At 41.9% G+C, this 18,870-nt stretch overlaps 2 protein-coding genes across 2 annotated transcripts; one reads left to right on the top strand and one right to left on the bottom strand.

Moving 5' to 3' along the window:
- Nucleotides 1-3,295: 3,295 nt before the first annotated feature.
- Nucleotides 3,296-17,857, bottom strand: LOC129766516 (ATP-dependent helicase brm). The gene is made up of 4 exons (XM_055767084.1): nucleotides 16,912-17,857; nucleotides 7,406-9,341; nucleotides 3,989-6,205; nucleotides 3,296-3,927 (listed from the first exon to the last, which is right to left on the bottom strand). Exons 1-4 carry the CDS (start codon nucleotides 17,494-17,496, stop codon nucleotides 3,755-3,757), a joined length of 4,911 nt encoding a protein of 1,636 aa, XP_055623059.1. The 5' UTR covers nucleotides 17,497-17,857; the 3' UTR covers nucleotides 3,296-3,754.
- On the top strand, nucleotides 15,691-16,874 carry LOC129766517 (inositol monophosphatase 1-like). Its single transcript, XM_055767085.1, has 2 exons — nucleotides 15,691-16,284; nucleotides 16,438-16,874. The coding sequence occupies exons 1-2, from the start codon at nucleotides 15,817-15,819 to the stop codon at nucleotides 16,804-16,806; spliced, it is 837 nt and encodes a 278-aa protein (XP_055623060.1). The 5' UTR covers nucleotides 15,691-15,816; the 3' UTR covers nucleotides 16,807-16,874.
- Nucleotides 17,858-18,870: the final 1,013 nt, after the last annotated feature.

Raw genomic sequence — 18,870 nt, 5'->3', positions numbered from 1 at the left:
AACGATTTTACAATAACTTCCCAACTGGCACTGTTGAACACGTTTTCGACATCGATCGTAATATCAATTTTCGCGCCTTTTCTGCTTCAGTGCTTTCCTTTGAGCCCCAAAACATCTTCGATAAACCGTATTCACTTGCACTTCATCAATCTGTTGAGAATGCGATTTATCGAGTATATCCAGAAGGCAAATGGACCTATACAAAGATGGATCCCCTGGTGGTTTCCCTTGTTTAGGTACCAGTCTCTGCTTTTTCTGAATATCTGGAAAGTTTCTATCATCGAAGCATTTCTGCAACGGATCCGAGAGTCACGTTAGGAAATCCGTTTGGGCCAGGTGCACACATCGCATGTAATCGAGCTGCTCGATCGTGCATTTCGGAGCTGCATAGCAGCTTTATACGAAGATTTCGATAGTTTTGGATTCCCGAACCCTTAATATTCATTGAATACAACTTCCTAGATGGAGTATCTTCAAAACGTCGAAATTGCCGTTTTTTTTTCTCTATCAGTCCCCCAATTTCCATTTTTTTTATCCCTTTTGTTTATTTTAGACTCATTGGCATTTCAGCTGCAACAGAGTCGAATTTTAATCGTGTACATGTCACATGTTTATCATATCTGTAATTAGCTCATTACACAGTTGCCATTTTTCGGCGTAAGAGTATTATTCCTTCTGTTCTTCCATTATCCACCGGACAGCGGATACAGTTGATATGATCATTATTGAGTTATTAATAGAACAGCAGCCCGATGTTTTTTGAAGAGCAGAGCAGTTGTATGGATGAGTTGATCTTATTTCGACCATGGATCGATCTCCATCGCTGATGATTGTTGCGTGGACGTAGTTATTCTGTAACAACACAAAGATGGTCAATGAGGGCCCTGAGTTTTGAATTCACAATCGTTCGCTCCTATTTCCATTACCGAAAAGTAATTGACACGGTTCTGCTATGATCGTCCCATCGCATTTGGCTACTCTACCACATTTTCTTTTAGATTTTTCAGGGACGGATTTAACCTTCCACAAAGCTTGGCATACGTCGCAACCCTCTTTGGAGCCATAATCAGAGCATTCGACTTTGATCACCCTAGGCTTTGTCTTTCTTTTTTTCTTTTTACTTCCGCTCGATATTTGCCACTCATTTATCTTTCCATTTTTTATTTTTTTCACCATAAGTAACTCGATTACATTTTTTTTTGTTTTTTTTTTTGCAATACAGCTAACAATGTGGAATCGACCACCTATATCTTTTTATAAAAAAAATATTTTCCTTAATTCTTTATTTAAGATGCTTTCCGTCTCCTGTGCTGGATCGCCTCTGTAGCGACCACAGTAGACATTACCACAAGGTCCAATCAATTACATAAAATATACATAAACATGAAATTTGGCATAAAATTTAAACTTCAAAAAAACACCGAAATAAGCACATATTAAAACATTTTTAAAATAATATAACAAAAAAACTGGCCTTTTTTACTGGATGCTTGCTTGCTGGACCAGGTGGCCAGAATATCCTCGGGCAATGACTCTAGACCAGTGCAGAGGATGCCGTGCCATTGAAGATGCCGAAGTATTCTTCGTGGAGAAGAAGGAACAAGGATCTGCGTGGCTGATCCATTGCTCACGCGAATTATTGACGGTAGTTATTAGGGAGCCACGCTACCGATTTATATGGACCCCGCCAAAAGCCATGGCGAATTAACTGTTTTACGGATTACGGGCCTGGATGATGAGGGTAGGGATAAGGCCCTCCCCACCGCGCCTTTCCTCATCCACAGGTCCATAGAGAACTGTGCGGGAGAAATCTAGGGCGCATTCCCAGAAGGTGGCAGTTCTGCGTACGGACTGGAAATACGCAAAAAAAAGGCAAATGGAGAATCTGTTGGCGCTTACTCGCCTGGTGGATGGCACACGGGTACGGGTGTCTCGTCACCAGTACCTTAACACTATTAGGTGCGTGGTAAATTATGGTCAAACCGTCAACATGTCGGAGCAAGAGATCGTCTAATGTCAACAGAATCGAATGGTCATCGGCGCTTGACGGATCAATCGGCAAACGGGTCCACAGATATACAACCCCAGCCCACGAACTGCGAGAACAACCGAATGATGTTCATGCAGGGAACCGAAGTTCTGCGATAGCCCAGTCGGTGTGGAAGTTACTTCTCCACCGGTAATGGCGGACATCCCCCGGCGCTGAGGGAAGTGGATTCCAAAAAAGGAGAATTAAGGACGCAATATGACGGAAACGCTCGTCCCTCGAAGGACCACGCCAGACTCATGTGACCACATAATTGTATCGGGACAGCGTGGACGTCTCCTCACTGGCCTGTTCGTCGGAACTGGATCGTTTCGGAAGCTTTTCCGTTCAAAAGTCATTCGGACCCTTTCTATATACTCTACGACGCTCCGTGTTCATTTAATTTTTCATCGTCAAATAAACCTCACGGCATATTGAAGTGAACCACCTTTCCAAGGTCTAGTACTACCATATCCACGGTGTTCACGGTTCCTGTTGGCTTCGGCTATCACGTCTTTGAAGGTTGCGAAATAGATGTTGGTGCCCATACCTAGCCGGAAGGCGAGCTACCGATAGGATGGACTATCCAACAGGGACAGTTGTTTCAGCACCTTATAGCCAATACCGTCAGGGCCAGTATGGTTAAGTTCCGGCTAAGAAGATTATTGAGACGGCTCACCACGGAGTTGCTGGCCGAAGAGGTATCCGCTCCCTGTCGACGGATGAACTCGGGGTCATATTCGGAGATAGAGGACAGCCTCGCAAAATATTCTCCGAGCGTGTTAAAAGTATCTGCCCGATCGCTAAGGGTTATCCCGTTCACTTGAAGAATGGGGTTTTGTGGTCTTTTCTTTCCATTCGGCGCGTTAACTCACCGTCATAGATCCGTAGGAGACTGGTTCTCGTTCATAGACTTCAAAAAACCAGTCCAACTTTCTAGCTTCCCCTTCCGGATTAACATCCGTAACCTGATGTGTTGCGGTTGATGCCTGTTCATGGCAGCTTCTTTCATCGGAAAGAAAATAAACTCCCTCTTTCAGACCACCCCTATGATTTCTTAAGACCATCAATATAGCGCTTTTTTACCCGATGTTTTTTGTTTTTGGGTTCCAGGCCTTAGCCGCATCCATGATGGTTTTGTTAAAAGTGACGATGGTGGTCGTCACTTGTACAAGATTGTATTGTTTCTACCGATATGAATCCTCTTTTTTTTTGAACCGGTGACTCGCTTATTGGGCCATTTCGGATACAAATAAAAACCATGACTGCTTTCCACTACTGCCTAATGTAGCAAATATACTAAACACCTATTAAATCATTTCATAGATTATGTAGAGCTATATGAATACATATTACAAGCAATCAATTGTTATATAAGTTATATCAGATAAAGTATTAGATTCGGAATCAAATTTCCAAAATTGCGCCCTTGAAACTCTGGAATAAACATACTACATTCTCAATGTTTTTTTCTGTTTTTTTTCTAAAGGTTCATGTAATTTATCGGAACTGTATTGACGACTGCAATACAGATACGTATGAAATAGTACTGTTTCAGCCAGCTCGGAACAATGATACAATTTTCTACGATGCTACAATATTTCATTTTGCATAATCTTCAAAATTGGATCTCACACCTTCCATAAATATTGGTATTTAATAAGAGTGCAAATGAATGATGGTAAGCTTACTGGCTATGGTGTTGGCCTTACACATGTGTTTTTCCACTTAATCCATATCATCGTCATCGTCATCCGAAATGGTATACTTTTTCTGTGAACGTTTCCTCCGGCCCGGAGTGCCTTTCGGTCTACCCGCCGACATTGATGAAGTGCCAGCTTTCGAGATTTTCAGCTTCATTTTTACACTACCCGATTCCTCGTCCGAGTTTTCATCGTCATCTGGAACGATACAACAAGATTTGGAAGCTGTTTTTCTCACGTTATCCAACTATTTACTTACCATCATCATCAGAATCATCATCTACGGCACTTTCAAGAACCTTCTGCTTTGCGTTGGTAAACACCTGTTGCAACTCCAAACTATCCTCGTAAATAAGTGATGCTTCTTCGTTGTAAATTTGTGCATTTTGACACAGCAAAAAGAAGTCCTTCTCAATATCGGGAAAATCTGCGTATTTCGCCTCTTCAATTCGAGTCAAAATCTTTTTGATGTCAATGGGCCTCTTAATAACTTCATAATAATCAGGAAGTTCTCGCTTGGATGGGAGTTTCATGAATGGTTCGCTCAAAACACGACCTTCCGCATCGGTGTATTTGATCACGGCATCAAGCACCTTCTTCAACTGTTTCTTAACCTTTGGATGGGTGGTTCCCTTTCTGCGTTTAGTCACCGTGGAAATGATGCTTTCGTCGTCCGATTCGTCTTTTCTGCTCTTACGTTTGCGACCTTTCCGTTTTTTCTCCCGTTCTTCTTCCTCTAGCTCTTCATCGAAGTCTGCTCCATCGTCGATTGCCTTCAACCATTCCTTTTCGGTGATACTGTCTGTGTAGTCAACTTCCTTCCTTTGTCTCGACCCACGACCAAGAATTGAATTATCTTCCTCGTAGTCCCAACGATCGACTTCCTCCTCTTCCTTTACCAACCAATCGGGCAATTCCGATTCTTCGATCAGCCTTGGTTTAGTTTCTTCCGCCTTCCGTTGTGCATCCAATTTCTTGAACAACTCTAATTCTTCATCCGAGCGAGAAATCATCAAATTAATCATTTCATCTTCCGGTACCTCGTTCTCCTCCTCTTCATCCATCTCATCCTGGTGCAAGATGCTCTGCAAAAATTGCTGTCTCTCACTGCCGGTAGATTTTTGATCGAACATACCAGCCTGAATGACCTTCTCGTCCATGTTCAACTTATATCTCGCAGCAGCCAAAATACGCTCCTCGACTGAATTCACTGTCATCAATCTCAGGACACGCACTTCATTTCTTTGACCAATTCGATGGGCACGATCCTGGGCCTGCAAATCCTGATGGGGATTCCAATCAGAGTCAAAGATTACGACAGTGTCTGCAGTTTGCAAGTTGAGACCCAAACCACCCGCGCGTGTGGATAACAAGAACACGAAGTATTCCGAATTTTTGACGTTAAACTTCTTCAGCAAATCGCCGCGATCCTCTGCCTTCGTTGTACCATCCAACCGAAGATAGCCAAACCCACGCCAGGAGAGATAATCCTCAATAATGGTCATACACTGTGTCATCTGACAGAAAAGCAGCACGCGATGTCCCGAAGCTTTCAGCTTCGGCAAAATCCTATCCAATAGTTCAAATTTTCCAGACGCCCGGTATAGATCAGGTCCTGTAACGGTTCCCTGGACGCCAATGTGATCACAATATTTCTCCTCAATGTGTTGGAACATGAACGGATGGTTGCATAGTTTGCGCAGTTGCACGATAGTATTCATCAGAGCCTTCGCTCCCCCTTTGCCTTTGTTACCCTTCTCGGAACCATCGGTCAGCAGAACACCCTTGCTCTGCATATGCTTGTATAGTACCCGTTGCAAACCGGACATGTCACACTTGACAATGTACTCGACCTTGTCCGGTAACTGCGACTCGACTTCTTTCTTGAGACGACGCAACAAGAACGGGCGCAGTACCTTGTGCAGACGTCGAATAATAAGAATCGTTTCTTCCTCGTTCAACTCGACCTTTTCACCGGTGGTCGCGAATGGTGCGTTGAACCACTGCTCGAAGGTAGAGCACGATTTGAAGATCGAAGGCAGCAAGAAGTTCAACAGAGCCCACAACTCGGGAAGTTTGTTTTGCAACGGTGTTCCGGTCAGAAGCAAACGATGAGGGGCGTTGTAATGTGTGTTCAACACTTGGGTCAACTTGCAGTGATGGTTCTTCATACGATGACCTTCGTCTATGATCATATATTTCCAGGAAATTTTCGCCAACACAGACTTATCTTTGATAACGTATTCGTAAGTTGTTAACAAAACGTTAAATTTAGTAGCTTTCATTTGATTCTGAACTGCACGACGTCCAGCGGGGGAACCTTTGTATGCAACGACACCAACCGCTGGAGCCCACTTTTCGAATTCCAAAACCCAATTAGAAAGAGTAGACAACGGGACGATAATAAGATAGGGTCCGTTGTTCTTTTTTCGCTCCATCAGATAAGTGACCAAAGCGATTGTTTGAATAGTTTTGCCTGTTAAAAGAAGAATCAAAGAATTGAAATTAATAGGTGAATATGCATAATAAAACCAGTGGCGTCTCGTCCAAATGTGCACCTCATGCACTGCACAACCTAATATTCCAAATAAGAAAAAAATGTAGCGCCCCTACTCTGCTTATTAGCACAGACTATAGTTCAATTAAGGCAACGTATGGAAAGTATGAAAATCATAAGGAACTTGGCTACCCCATAAGGTACATAAGGTACACAAGCGTTCTTGATAGTAAAGAAGAACAAAAGGCGTGAAACGAGGATGCAAAATATTGGTTTCTATTTCTATCACTTATTCAACGCTCTCACATCTCGCGCACTTTCATTTGTGCACGAGAATTATAAAATAGGGCTCTTGCAACACATATAAACAGATCATGTGTTGGGCACACATCGTTTGTTTACATTCGTAGTTTCTATGCAGCAGAAGCGGATTAAATATCAATCGGTGTTCTTGTAGATGATTTAAATTTAATTGCGGTCTTTCATCTAGCGCGAAATATTTCATAGAACTAACATGTACTTTGTGAAACAGGCAGGCTATTTAACTATTAATTATTTAACTATATTTAAATCATCTACAAGAACGCCGATTGATAATTAATCAGCTTCTGCTGCATAGAAACTACGAATGTAAAAACGATGTGTGCCCCACACTTGCTCTGTATGTATGTGTATATGCAGTACGCATTTTTTCTGTTCTTCGTCGAATGAAGACCTACTTAAGATCAACGATATGAGAGGAGCGACTCGAAAATCTTATACTTATAGCTATTGAAAAAAATGCTTTTCGAGCTCCAATTTTAGAGTAATATTTTTGGAAAACAATTGACCGATTTGCCAATCGTAGCAGAACGAATAATTTCATTACTGTATCGCTAGAAGAAATTTAATTAAAAAAACAATTTGTTACCGAAATCAAGACTGTAGTATTATATTTAAGAAAAGTCCAAAACTAGAATTAGCCCAGAAATTGAATACGATGAAACACGAGATAGTTCAGCCAACCCATTAAAATTCTTGCATAAAGAAAACAATGTTCGAGCACTACTTAACCTCCATTTTGAAATTTTGAGTAAAAGGTTTGTGTCACCGTGTAGATGCACAACTAGTCAATATACTCACGGGACCCCACTGAAATTAATAGATTAATATGCATAGTAGAACCAATCATATACTCACCCAAACCCATCTCATCAGCCAGAATTCCATTTAGATTGTTATTGAACAATGAAACCAACCATTCGAGACCTTTTATCTGATATTCTTTAAGTTTTCCATTGACCAAAATCGAAGCTTGTTCCGTAACTCTTTCGTGAACGGTATGTGCAATACTGTAGTAAGTTTGCTCCTCAGTTTTGTACTCGTCATCCTCGACCTTCGCCTTCTGGATGACCTCTTTCGTTTTACTGTCATCCGCAAATTCTTCTTCGTTCTTCTTTTTCTTCTCATCCGATTCATCGTCGTCTTCGTCTTCCTCCCCATCGGACACGACATATTCCCATCCTGGGTGACACTGTAACCAGCCATACAAATCTCTCAAGTACGGAGCATCGTCCCCGGTAATGGTCTTCCCGGTGGCAGTTTCCATCACGGTAACACGACAGTCGTGCGCCTCGCAGTCTGTATCCAGCATCTGAATGTCGCCACTCTCGAGAACCATACGCTTCTTCCTCTTCTTGCGCTCTTCTTCGTCGTCTTTCTTTTTCTTCTGATCGACCTTGTGTTGCTTCACCATCTCCGTTAAATTTCCGATATATTCGTCGGTCTGGGACAGCAGGAACGCCAACCGTTTGTCCTTCTTCTGATCGATAAGCTTTCTGTAACCCTCTTCGTCTTCGGCCATCAGACGTCGCATACGTTCCTTTTCGATACGCTCCTGTTCTTTCTTCTGTTCGCGTTCCGCGTTTGCGTGATAGTTCATGATTGCCTTGTTGAGGCGGCCCAGTTTGGCGACATTATTACGATGATACTCTTTGAAATCTTTGCCATGCTGCAGGACAAGAGTCAAGAACTCCTGATGCTTCTGACGACGCTTACGTTCCGCTTCCAACTTCTGTTGCTTCTCGAGTTTCTCGGTGGCTCTGGCTTCGCGTAATCCCTGACGCTTGGTTCGTTTGTAAGCTTTTACGTTAACAGCCGTTTCGAGAGTCGTGTCTCTTCGAGTGCATTGAACAATTTCCGATCTGAGCTGTCGTTGGAAATTAAGCACCCGCAAAGCCCTCAACTCAATCTGAGCCCGGATTCTCATATCCTCGGGCATAGTTGCCGGGAGATTGTTCAATTCCTCCATACGAATCGCAATCCTAGCAGCCATTCGATTTTCTCGCTCCTGAAGAATAGTAATTGGATCCAGTCCGATTGGTTTAGCAACGGTTGTAACTCGATTCTGCTTCTGAATTGGTTGAACTGTGGGAGCTTGAGATGCCGGGCGTGGTCCTGCTCCGGCCGGTCCTTGAGAGTTTGGCCTTTGTGGCTGTCCCGGTCCACCTGGGCCAGCTGGACCTCCCATTTGTTGTGGATGTGGCTGTTGTTGTCCACCCATTGTCATACCCGGCATTGGACTCTGTGTGGGAGGCATGCCTCCAACAGGGGGCTTTCCTAACTCCGGTGGTCCCGATTTACCACCAGGTACTCCTGCGGGACCTTGAGGAGGTCCCTGGGGAGGACCTTGTTGTGGTGGTTGCTGCTGTTGCATGACCGGTTGTGGAGACGGACCACCCTGTTGCCCCGGGAATGGACTTGCCGGTGGAGTTGGACACTGCGGAGGTGTTCCATCCGCCCGTTGGGCCTGAATTTGAGTTGCGAGCATTTTACTAATAGGCTGATGACGTGCCAGAAGCCTGTATGCCATAATTTGACCTCGCAGTTGGTGTAACTGGGATGCGTTCAAGTTTTGTTGTTTGGAGGTGGCACGCAGTGCTAGCAATTGCGAGTACCGTGGATCCTCCTGAAGACCTTTTTCCTCCATTGAATCAATGGCTCGCTGAAGAGCGCTTAGATTTTCTTGCCCTGGTGGGGGTGGACCTCCGGGAATCATACTGGGACCAGGACCAGACATGCCCTGACCGGGGCCACCCGGCCCACCAGGTTGCATCGGAACCGGCGGAGGAGGGCCCTGAAAAAGATAGCAGTGTTTAGCATGTTTTTATCATTTGATGATTTTCATAGGTTTATGGTTGGAAATGTAAGAACAACGTTTCTATAGAAAGTATATTTATGGTATATATTTCTTTATTCTTCACAGAAGACGACTCGTTTTTTCGGGACCACAAAAATTTTCTATGGAATAGTTGATTTTAAAATATCGTGTCAACCTGAAATAATATTTGAAGCGATATTATTGTATTGAATAAAATAATCCAGCAATGCAGTCGAGTCTTGTGTAATATGATTACTTGAGATGCCACACATCTCGCTAATAGTCAGGGCCCCTAAGGCAATAAAACTCCCACGAGGGTGCCGGGCAAATGCAACCATAAAGTGTCATACGATGCCGAAGCCTCTTACTGGGGCAAGGGTCCATTTAATATTAATGTTTGCCCGGCACCCTCGTGGGAGTTTTATTGTCTTAGGGGCCCTGACCATTAGCGAGATGTGTAGCATCTCAAGTAATTATATTACACTTGGATACCCACTAAATTTTTTGATAATGATAACAGAAACAAGCCTCTCATGTTTTTATTAAATATTGAGGCTCAATTGGAATACAGCTGCCGCAAAAAAGTTCAACTGTTCTCACCAGTAAATCTGCATAACACTGAAAAGAGGCGGAATAAAATACAGAAAGAACATAAAAACCCCGGAATACACTGAGAAACAGATTTCGACGCTGAAATTCCAATGCCGCTGGTTGATAAAAAAATATTCCGGAAAATGTTTTTTTGACGACGAAAGTTACTTCCTTCTTTCGAAGTTGCACATTCCCGGAAACGATCGATACTATTTCTTGGATAGTTCTACGACATCTCCGAACAAGAAATATAAGTTCAAAAATAAGTTTGGACAGAAATTGATTTTGTACATTGGCATTTCGGAGGTAGGTATTTCTAAGCCATGTTTAAGCCCTCTGGTTTGGCTATCAATCAAGATTTGTACTAGAACGAATGTTTGAAGAAAGTTTTGATCCGTTTCAACAAAAACATCATCCGGGTGGTCTTCGTAGCCACATTGGTTGCGCGTTCACTTACTAAGCGATCGATCGTGAGTTCAAAACTCAGAGCCCTCGATTGGCCATCTTTGTGTTGTTATAGAATAACTACGTCCACGGAACAATCATCAGCGATGCAAATCGATTCACGGTCGGAGTCCTATCCTTTCTCCATACGCAAACTCTGCTGCAACAAGAAAAATATCGGGCTGTTGTGCTATCAATAACACAACAATGGTCATACCAACTGTCTCCGCTGTCCGGTCTACCGAACAATTCGAAAAACAGAAGGGGTACTCTTACGCCTAAATGGCTACTGTGTAATTTACAATTTATAGTTACCATAACCATGTAAAATGTACACTAAATCCGGCTCTGTTACAGCTAAAATGCTAATGAGCCAAAATAAATAAACAAATTAGATGAAAACCATCATTCAGATGGACAGTATATGCTGTGGCCAAATAAAGCGTCATCGCATTACGCCAAAACACAATCATTCCTGAATACCGATTCGACCCCATTTGTACCCGAAAACCTCAACCCGACAAATCTGCCAACGAAGATTTCATCGGCATTTTAGTGTCCTGATGTACATAAATAACTGGAGAGTCATCATCTATACCTGGAATATATAGGTTTTCGATGCAAGTCCGAAAATTTATGGATTTGAGCTTGGCGAAGACGATTTTTTTCAACACTACTGAAAACCCATTACAATCATTGAGGCTTCGCTAACTCGTAAGACGTAGTTCAATGATTCATTTCGTTTTCACCGTGAAGTGGAAACGGGAATAAATCCGATCTTGAACAACCTGTTCACGTGGGCTCTCAAGATGGGTATCGAAATCTCTACGGAGAAAACCGAAATGGTCGTTTTTGCTAGATTTCGGGCTCTGCTTTGGAGTATATTTCTCTGTATGTAAATGTACTTAATGTAGGATAAAATATCGCTGTTTGCGTATAGCCATTGGGTGTTTGCATTCGACACATACGATGAGTCTCGAAGTCTTGGCAGGAGTATTCCTTCTCACTCTTCGGTTCTCAGAATTATATTACAGATATCTCATCCGTTGTCAGATCATGTATGTCGCTGAACTGGGTGCGATATACTACGCACTAGGGAACATTGTAGCACTGCCCATTGACCATTTTTTTAATTTTTTTCAGACAGTCTCAGCTCAATAGAGGCAATCCGCTCAATGAAAGTAGATAAACACTCATCTTATTTCCTAACAAGAAACACTCATCTTATTTCCTAACAAGAAAAAGCAACTATTGAGTGTTTTGGTCAAAAAATTATTCAAGATTACCTTAGCATGGGTTCTCCTCCATTGCTCGATTCCGGGAAATGAGAAAGCGAACTCACTAGCTAAGGTGGGTGCTTCAGGAGGCACACTCTTTGAAAGGCAAATTGTTTAGAATGAATTTTTCCACATTCTTCGTCTTCACATACTCGTATGTTGGCAGCGCATGTGGAGTGAAGATGAGTTCAGTCGTTGGTTACACACGATTATCCCTAAGGTCTCGACTAGGCGATCTTTTTAAAAAGATCGATCTCGATGAATCGATTTTCTAAACAGCGTAGGAATCGATTCTCTGATTAAATCGGTACAAAAGAATCGATCTTTAAAAAATCGAAAGTATTTTTTTCCAATTTATCTGCTTATTTTATGTGAGTATCTTGTTTTTCTTTAAAATGGAATAAAAAAATTCATGATTTTATTTAAAAATCAAAAGCAGTTTGTTTTCCTTTCAACATGAAGACTGAAAGAAATAGATCTCCAAGAAAGTGTAGTGTTTTCCTACCGCTTTCATCATGTGCCATCATGCAATCATTAAATCAAATAAATTAATTTTAAAAGCATCATTGGAAACTCAACAACAACCCTTAGTTGCTGTCACTAGTTCTGATCTTGTCAGAATTTGTACGGAATTATATCGAAAAATGATCAAACTGACTTTGTTAGCAAGCCAAATGAAGTGCTTCGAAGCGGTCAAACGGTGTCATTATGTTTATAAAATTTTTCAGGCGATGGTGAGATTAAAACCGATGTATATTGAAAAACAAAAAGTTTGTCTTAGATAAAAAATCTAAATAAATCGATCTTTTAAATATCGATCCAACATCGCCCAATCCTAGATCAAACATACACAGCGGCTTCACCTAGATTCACTATCATTAATTTGACATCCCCGAAAGCGATCGAAACTTTAACATTGTGTTTATAAAATAATTCTAAGATCTAAGATTATAAGATCGAAAAAATCGGAAAAAAAGATCGATCTTTACGATTTTTTCGGGTACAAAAAATCGATAAAAAAAATCGGAAATTGAAATGGAAAAAAGTCGATCTTCTGAAAATCGATCCAAAATCGCCCAATCCTAGTTTGTACAGTAGTAAATCGTAGAAGAAGCGATCCAAATGTTGACATTATGTTTAAAAAAATGTTAGGTGGCCTTTGGTGAGATAAAAAATCGATGCATACTGAAAAACAAATCAACAAAAAAATCGAAAAGATCGAAAGCAAAAAAATCGATTCTCTCGAATACAAAAGATCGATCCAAAAAATCGAAAATCAGAATGGAAAAGATCGATCTTCTAAGAATCGATCCGAGATCGCCCAATCCTAGTCTCGACGAGTGCATGGTTCAAGGGATTGAACGTAGGTCGTGATTTAATTCGTGTGATATCTCTGCTCATGTCCAATCACTACAACCTAAACGCACATCTTTATCGAATTGAGCTCGCACCCAACAATCTTTGTGATTGTGGCGATGGCTACCACGACATCGAGCATGTTGTCTGGTCGTGTATCCGGTTCAATGCTGCCCGTTCTCAACTTTCCAGAGCATTGAGGGCACAAACAGACAATCGGATATTCCTGTCCGTGATATCTTAAGTAGCCGTGATCTTGATTTCTGCTTCATCTATACCTGTTCCTCAGAAACACCGATGTCAACGTTTAATGATGTTTCCTTCGTTGTATCCCTGTTTCGTATCCCTCCAATCCGATCGATAAACTTTTACTTTATCTCGGCAATACATACACATACTATTTACAGATACACGGGCCGAAGGTTGTGCAGGCCATTAATCCTTCACCAAGAGCTGAAGATTGTTGTGCTCATGACGGCTCTACACGAGCTGAAGATTCAGCTCACCAGCGACCATTCTATTCTGGATTCCTCAGAATCGAGAGAGACACACCACGCTACATTTGGAGTACAGACTAGGGGACGTTCAGCTTCATCCCAATAGGATCCCGTTCTTCATTGCAAGTCTGACGTATGACACGATTCCTTGTTCATTTCATCCATTTATCGTGGACTTCCAAAATATGTGAACGGAAGAATGGCTAAACGATTAATGTATTGTACATTTCCTTTTCCCTTATTGCAGTGTACGTACTTCTCGAACCGTAAATTTGCTTGATTGATGAACTTCAGGCACTCAGTTTTGATTTTGACATGTAAGTTTAACGCATATTGTTCAATCGACGTTATCGCAGCAAATTGTAATCAATATTTTTCCAAACGATATACGTAGAAGTTTAGTGAACTGAAGACATGAAGAGATATCTTCCAATGCAGTCTTGATTAATCGAACCATCGAACCAAAGCGTTGTGTTCATAGCGCTTTTGAAGTCCACACACATCCAGGAGTGCAAAAATGCATGCGGGTACAAATGTACCCGCATCTATTTTGCAATGTTGATTTCCCCAGGCTCGTTGGTTTTGAAATCTGTGTTAGGGAAATACATCGATTCCAGCTGTCATACATCAACTGCTGCGCAATCATAACTGAGTGGATATAAAGATTTGTGTGATTTCTATAGCCTGTTTTCAAAGCAATTTTTAAGCTATCGAAACAACTCAACTCTTGGACACTTTGTCTTTCGAATGAAGTGAACATTATAACGTTCAAAACACTCCAGGTTTTTTCTTCGAAATTTTGAACTTACACCCCGGTACAGAAACGAAAGTGAGAGTTTTGGTTTAGTTTTCTAAACTGCCCTTTTTCAAGGCTAGAGGAGAATGAACTGAAAAAAAATGGAAGCGTCTACAATTTAAGGCAATATAATCGTCGTAAGCGTCATCAGCAAAATTAACGAACGGTTGAGTACAAAGCCTCAATAAAACAAACCAAGAAGGTGCAGAAGCTACAAGGAAGTAAAAATGAAATGAGAAATTGTGTAGAAATAAAATAAAAACTCATCATGGGTCAACAGTGCCGCCACCTTAAGCCGGATGTGAAGTAGCTATTTAATTGCGGTGATAGCTGTGTTATTCGGTTGAAAATTGAAAAAGAAATTTTGTTTCGCTGCGATTGCTATCGCCAATTCCAATTCGATTCGGATCTTGATGCATGGTATATAATTTTGCTAGAGAATATTGAAACAATCTGAATACTCAATAAGTTCAGTGTCATTCTAGGCAGCAAGTTCTTTAGAATCTCAATTATCCGCGAGTGGATGAACCGCGGTGCGGATTTTTCATGACAGCGAGTTTCATAGTAAATCTATAAGCCATCCTGGTACATGCTCCTCACAGCAAATCTTCAAATTGAAAATGACGACAATAGTTTACGAAATTTTGCTTTTTAACTGGGCCAAAGACCAGTGAGCGTTCGCTCAGTTAAAAAGCAGTCCAATTAAATCAGGTTCAGTTATCGAATTATTACTGTATTTGTGAGGGAATAGTAGGCTTATAGTTTCGTTTTGGTCATGGCTTCTACATTATCTGGCCACTGGGGTACACGACCTTATGGCCATAGTTTAATGAAGTCTGTATTGATAAAACATGCTGCTGAAATATCTTTTTTCGTGTTTGCTACACTCTTATTTTTAGTACTCAATTGCGTTATTCGCGATGTTTGTTATCTACGGTGAACTTGCCCCACAATCCCGCAGATAATTGGGATTCTACTGTACTATTGATGCTGGGGATGAGAGTTAATTTGAATTGATTTGATCGTGTCTTGGCATCCGTCCATATTTTGATGGGGATTTTGCTATTAGACAATAACCAATTAATCTGAAGGCGTTTAATCGAAGCAATAAGCAGCTGATAAAAAGATTAGTAAATAAATGATTTATTGGTATAAATTGGTATAAAATTCGTTTAAATGACATGCAAATGATGGCATGTTTGGGAAACAATTTACAATTATATTTTCCATGAAGGTTAATTAAATTCGAGCTGCAAAATACAAATTTCAATTAATAACTTACAACCCTTCCAGCGTTGGTATACCGCGAGAGCAGAGAGCGACGATACGACGCAGTGAATGGTCCCATTTTCATTCGCTTTTATCAAGTGTATAATTTTTCATCAGAGAGTAAACACTGCTCTAAGCCACCACGGCTCTTGCCTTATCGGGCATTGCTGTAATCTTACCGAGGCTAGAAGCTAAAAGTTAGTGTTGTACCAAACGCCGAGATGGATGATCAGAAAATTGACGAAGCGTTCCAGTTAGCTACCACTCTCACGAAACAGTGTGGCTCCATTGTGTTGGAAGGCTTCCGAAATGCTTCAAAAGCTGTGAAATGCAAGGAAAATCATTGGGACGTGGTCACCGAGTATGACCAGAAAGTGGAGGATGTGCTTGTGAGAGGTTTGCTTGAACGTTTCCCAGATCATCGTATGCTTGGCGAGGAGAGTACAACTGAGGCGAACCTGAGAGAACCACTAGATGAGAGACCGACGTGGATTATAGATCCGATCGATGGAACCAGTAATTTCGTGAGGGGAGTTAAGTTCATCGCAATATCGGTTGCTCTAGTTGTTGGTGGTGATTTGAAGATTGGCATCGTATATAACCCTTGTTTAGACGAATTCTACTCGGCTGTCAAGGGTAAAGGAGCATTTTTGAATGGAGAGAAAATTAAAACTAGCGGAATAGAAGAGGTAAGAGCACTGCGAAGATTACACCGCGATACGTTGTTTGTGCGCAATCATCGTGAAGATATACGATCTTGATGCTGCTACTCAACCGTATCTCAGCTTGACACAGTTTATTGTACAAAACTTTCGTGATAATCTTTTACATCTCTCATATAGCTCAAACAATGTCTGGTCGCGCACGAGTCATCAATCGCTAGTTATGCAACTGCTCGTCCTTATGTGTTTGGTCGTGGATTGGAATTCATTAAGGAATGCATTGGATTACGGGCATTGGGATCAGCTGCCCTAACATTGGCTTACATTGCTAGTGGAAACCTTGACTGCTATGCTATCGATTACCTTCAACCGTGGGATATCGCTGCCGGAGCCCTTCTGATTCAAGAAGCAGGAGGCGTTGTTATAAATATCAACGGGGGAGAATATGATATTCTCAAGCCAGATGTGATTGCGGCTGGCAGTGAGAAACTGGCTCAGCGTGTTTTGGAGGTAGTCCGGAAGGTTGAAGCTGACGTAGTCAGAGGATAACAGTCATAGATTACAACAAAATATGTGTATTACAATGTATTGTTTATAAATAAAATCAAACTTTCCAAGCGTATGTTTTGTTTGTGAGATTCTGGCCATACTTACCGAATTGGGTGGCATAGAGTGGGGTGGATAACCTCCGGGGACCATTCCGGGCGGCATGGGAGGACCCTGATGCGGTAACATTCCTGGATGTGGTGGGGGTTGCGATGGTGGTGGTCCAGAATGTCCCATCTGAGGATGGGGAACGGGGGGATGTTGTTGCATATGCTGTGGTGGTGGTCCAGGGGGTCCTCCAGGTCCCACGGGGCCTTGCATATGGTGGGGAGGCGGCGGTCCTTGGGGTCCTCCTGGTCCTTGAGATGGTGGTGGTGGTCCATTCATATGTGGAGGTCCATGCTGCGGAGGCGGAGGACCGTGCGGATTGGGTGGTTGTGGTCCATGTTGAGGGGGCGGTCCCTGCATCGGCATGTGACCACCTTGTCCACCTTGAGGTGGACCTGGTGGCCCATGCGGATGCGGTGGTCCTTGTCCGGGACCCATATGAGGAGGGCCTTGCGGTGGGCCCGGCGGCGGTTGATACGGACTGTGCGGTGAAGGAGAGGGTGCAGGGCTTTGCGACGGTGGCCCCATTGGACTCGGAGCTTGTGGTGGAGGCATTGGGCTGTTCACTGGCGATGGACTCGCCATACTCACTTATACACTATCAATAATTCTCGATTTACAACTTCTCCCGCATCAAATTCAATCCGAATCGACTTTGAGCTCGAAAAACCACAACACCAGCATAAAGCAAAGAAATCGCAGCACTTAGAAAATGGCTGCCAATTGGAAAATTTTCGATCGGCAATTTCCTTACAGGGAACACAGAAAACCACAAAATAACACCTCACAGATTATCCCCTAGCACCAAACAACACTGTTTCGATAATTTTTCCACCCGAAAAGTCGTATTTTCCTGCAACTTTCAGAAATAACACAACCGACAGGAAATTTCACTCGATCAAACACAGGAAAAATGACACGAAGAGCGAGAGAGGAAGCAAACAACAAAAAGTGAAGCCGATCGTCAAAAAAAGTAGATGACAATCATTTGCGTGTAATTTCAGTGCTGTCAGCATTATTTTGTGAACATTGTTTTGCTCCAGAAAGCGGGATTGAACTACAGTAAGGTTCAATTTATGCATGTTATACGTTCTAGTTGTTGAAGAATAGAATGCCAAAAGAGATTCAATATTCTGGAGAGGAAAAAAGTTTTACTTTTCTGATAATAATCCACTACAAGAGAAAGTATTGCAGTTAAAGCAAGTATAATCGAATTGATAAAAATGAACGAAAAATATTTTTGTATCAATTAATGATAGCATTCAAAATCATAAGGAATCAACTGGCATTTTGGCATAAATTGATATTCCAGTGCTATTGACTTCCAAACTTTTCCTTTACTTCATTAAAACAACTAAAAAATGCAAATTACACAAATTATAACAATTATTTCATTTGAGCTCACTCAAAAGGTAAAAAATGAATGGGGGTCTTCGTAGCCACTTGGTTACGCGTTCACGTATTAAGCGATCGATCGTGAGTTCAAAGTCAGGGCCCTTAATTGAACATCTTTGTGTTTTTATAGAATAACTACGTCCACGCAACCATCATCAGCGATGGAGATCGATCCACGGTGGAACAAAGATTGATTCATCCATACAACTGCCCTGCTCTGCAAGAAACATCGGGTTGATGTTCTATTCATAACCCAACAATGAACAATACCACCTTTTCCGCTGTCAGGTCTGCTGAACAATGGAAGAACAGAAAGAATACCCTTACGCCCAAATGGTTACTACTGCATAATTTACCATAATGTAATGGAACAGAATGCCTAACGCCTAAATGGCTACTACTAATTTACAATTTATAGAACCATAAACACAAGTACACCCGTGGCCAGAGGTTGGCGTCTCACATTATCATGCCGGGTGTTCGGGTTTGATTCCCGTTCTGGCCGGGAGGATTTTTCGTCAAAGGAATTTCCTTCGACTTGCACTGTGGTCACGCGTATTCAAG

This window comes from Toxorhynchites rutilus, chromosome 2, assembly GCF_029784135.1.
Source record: "Toxorhynchites rutilus septentrionalis strain SRP chromosome 2, ASM2978413v1, whole genome shotgun sequence".
In the NCBI taxonomy this organism is placed as follows: domain Eukaryota; kingdom Metazoa; phylum Arthropoda; class Insecta; order Diptera; family Culicidae; genus Toxorhynchites; species Toxorhynchites rutilus.
Note: the sequence above shows the minus strand (reverse complement) of the source record. Positions and strands in the feature narration are given on the sequence as shown.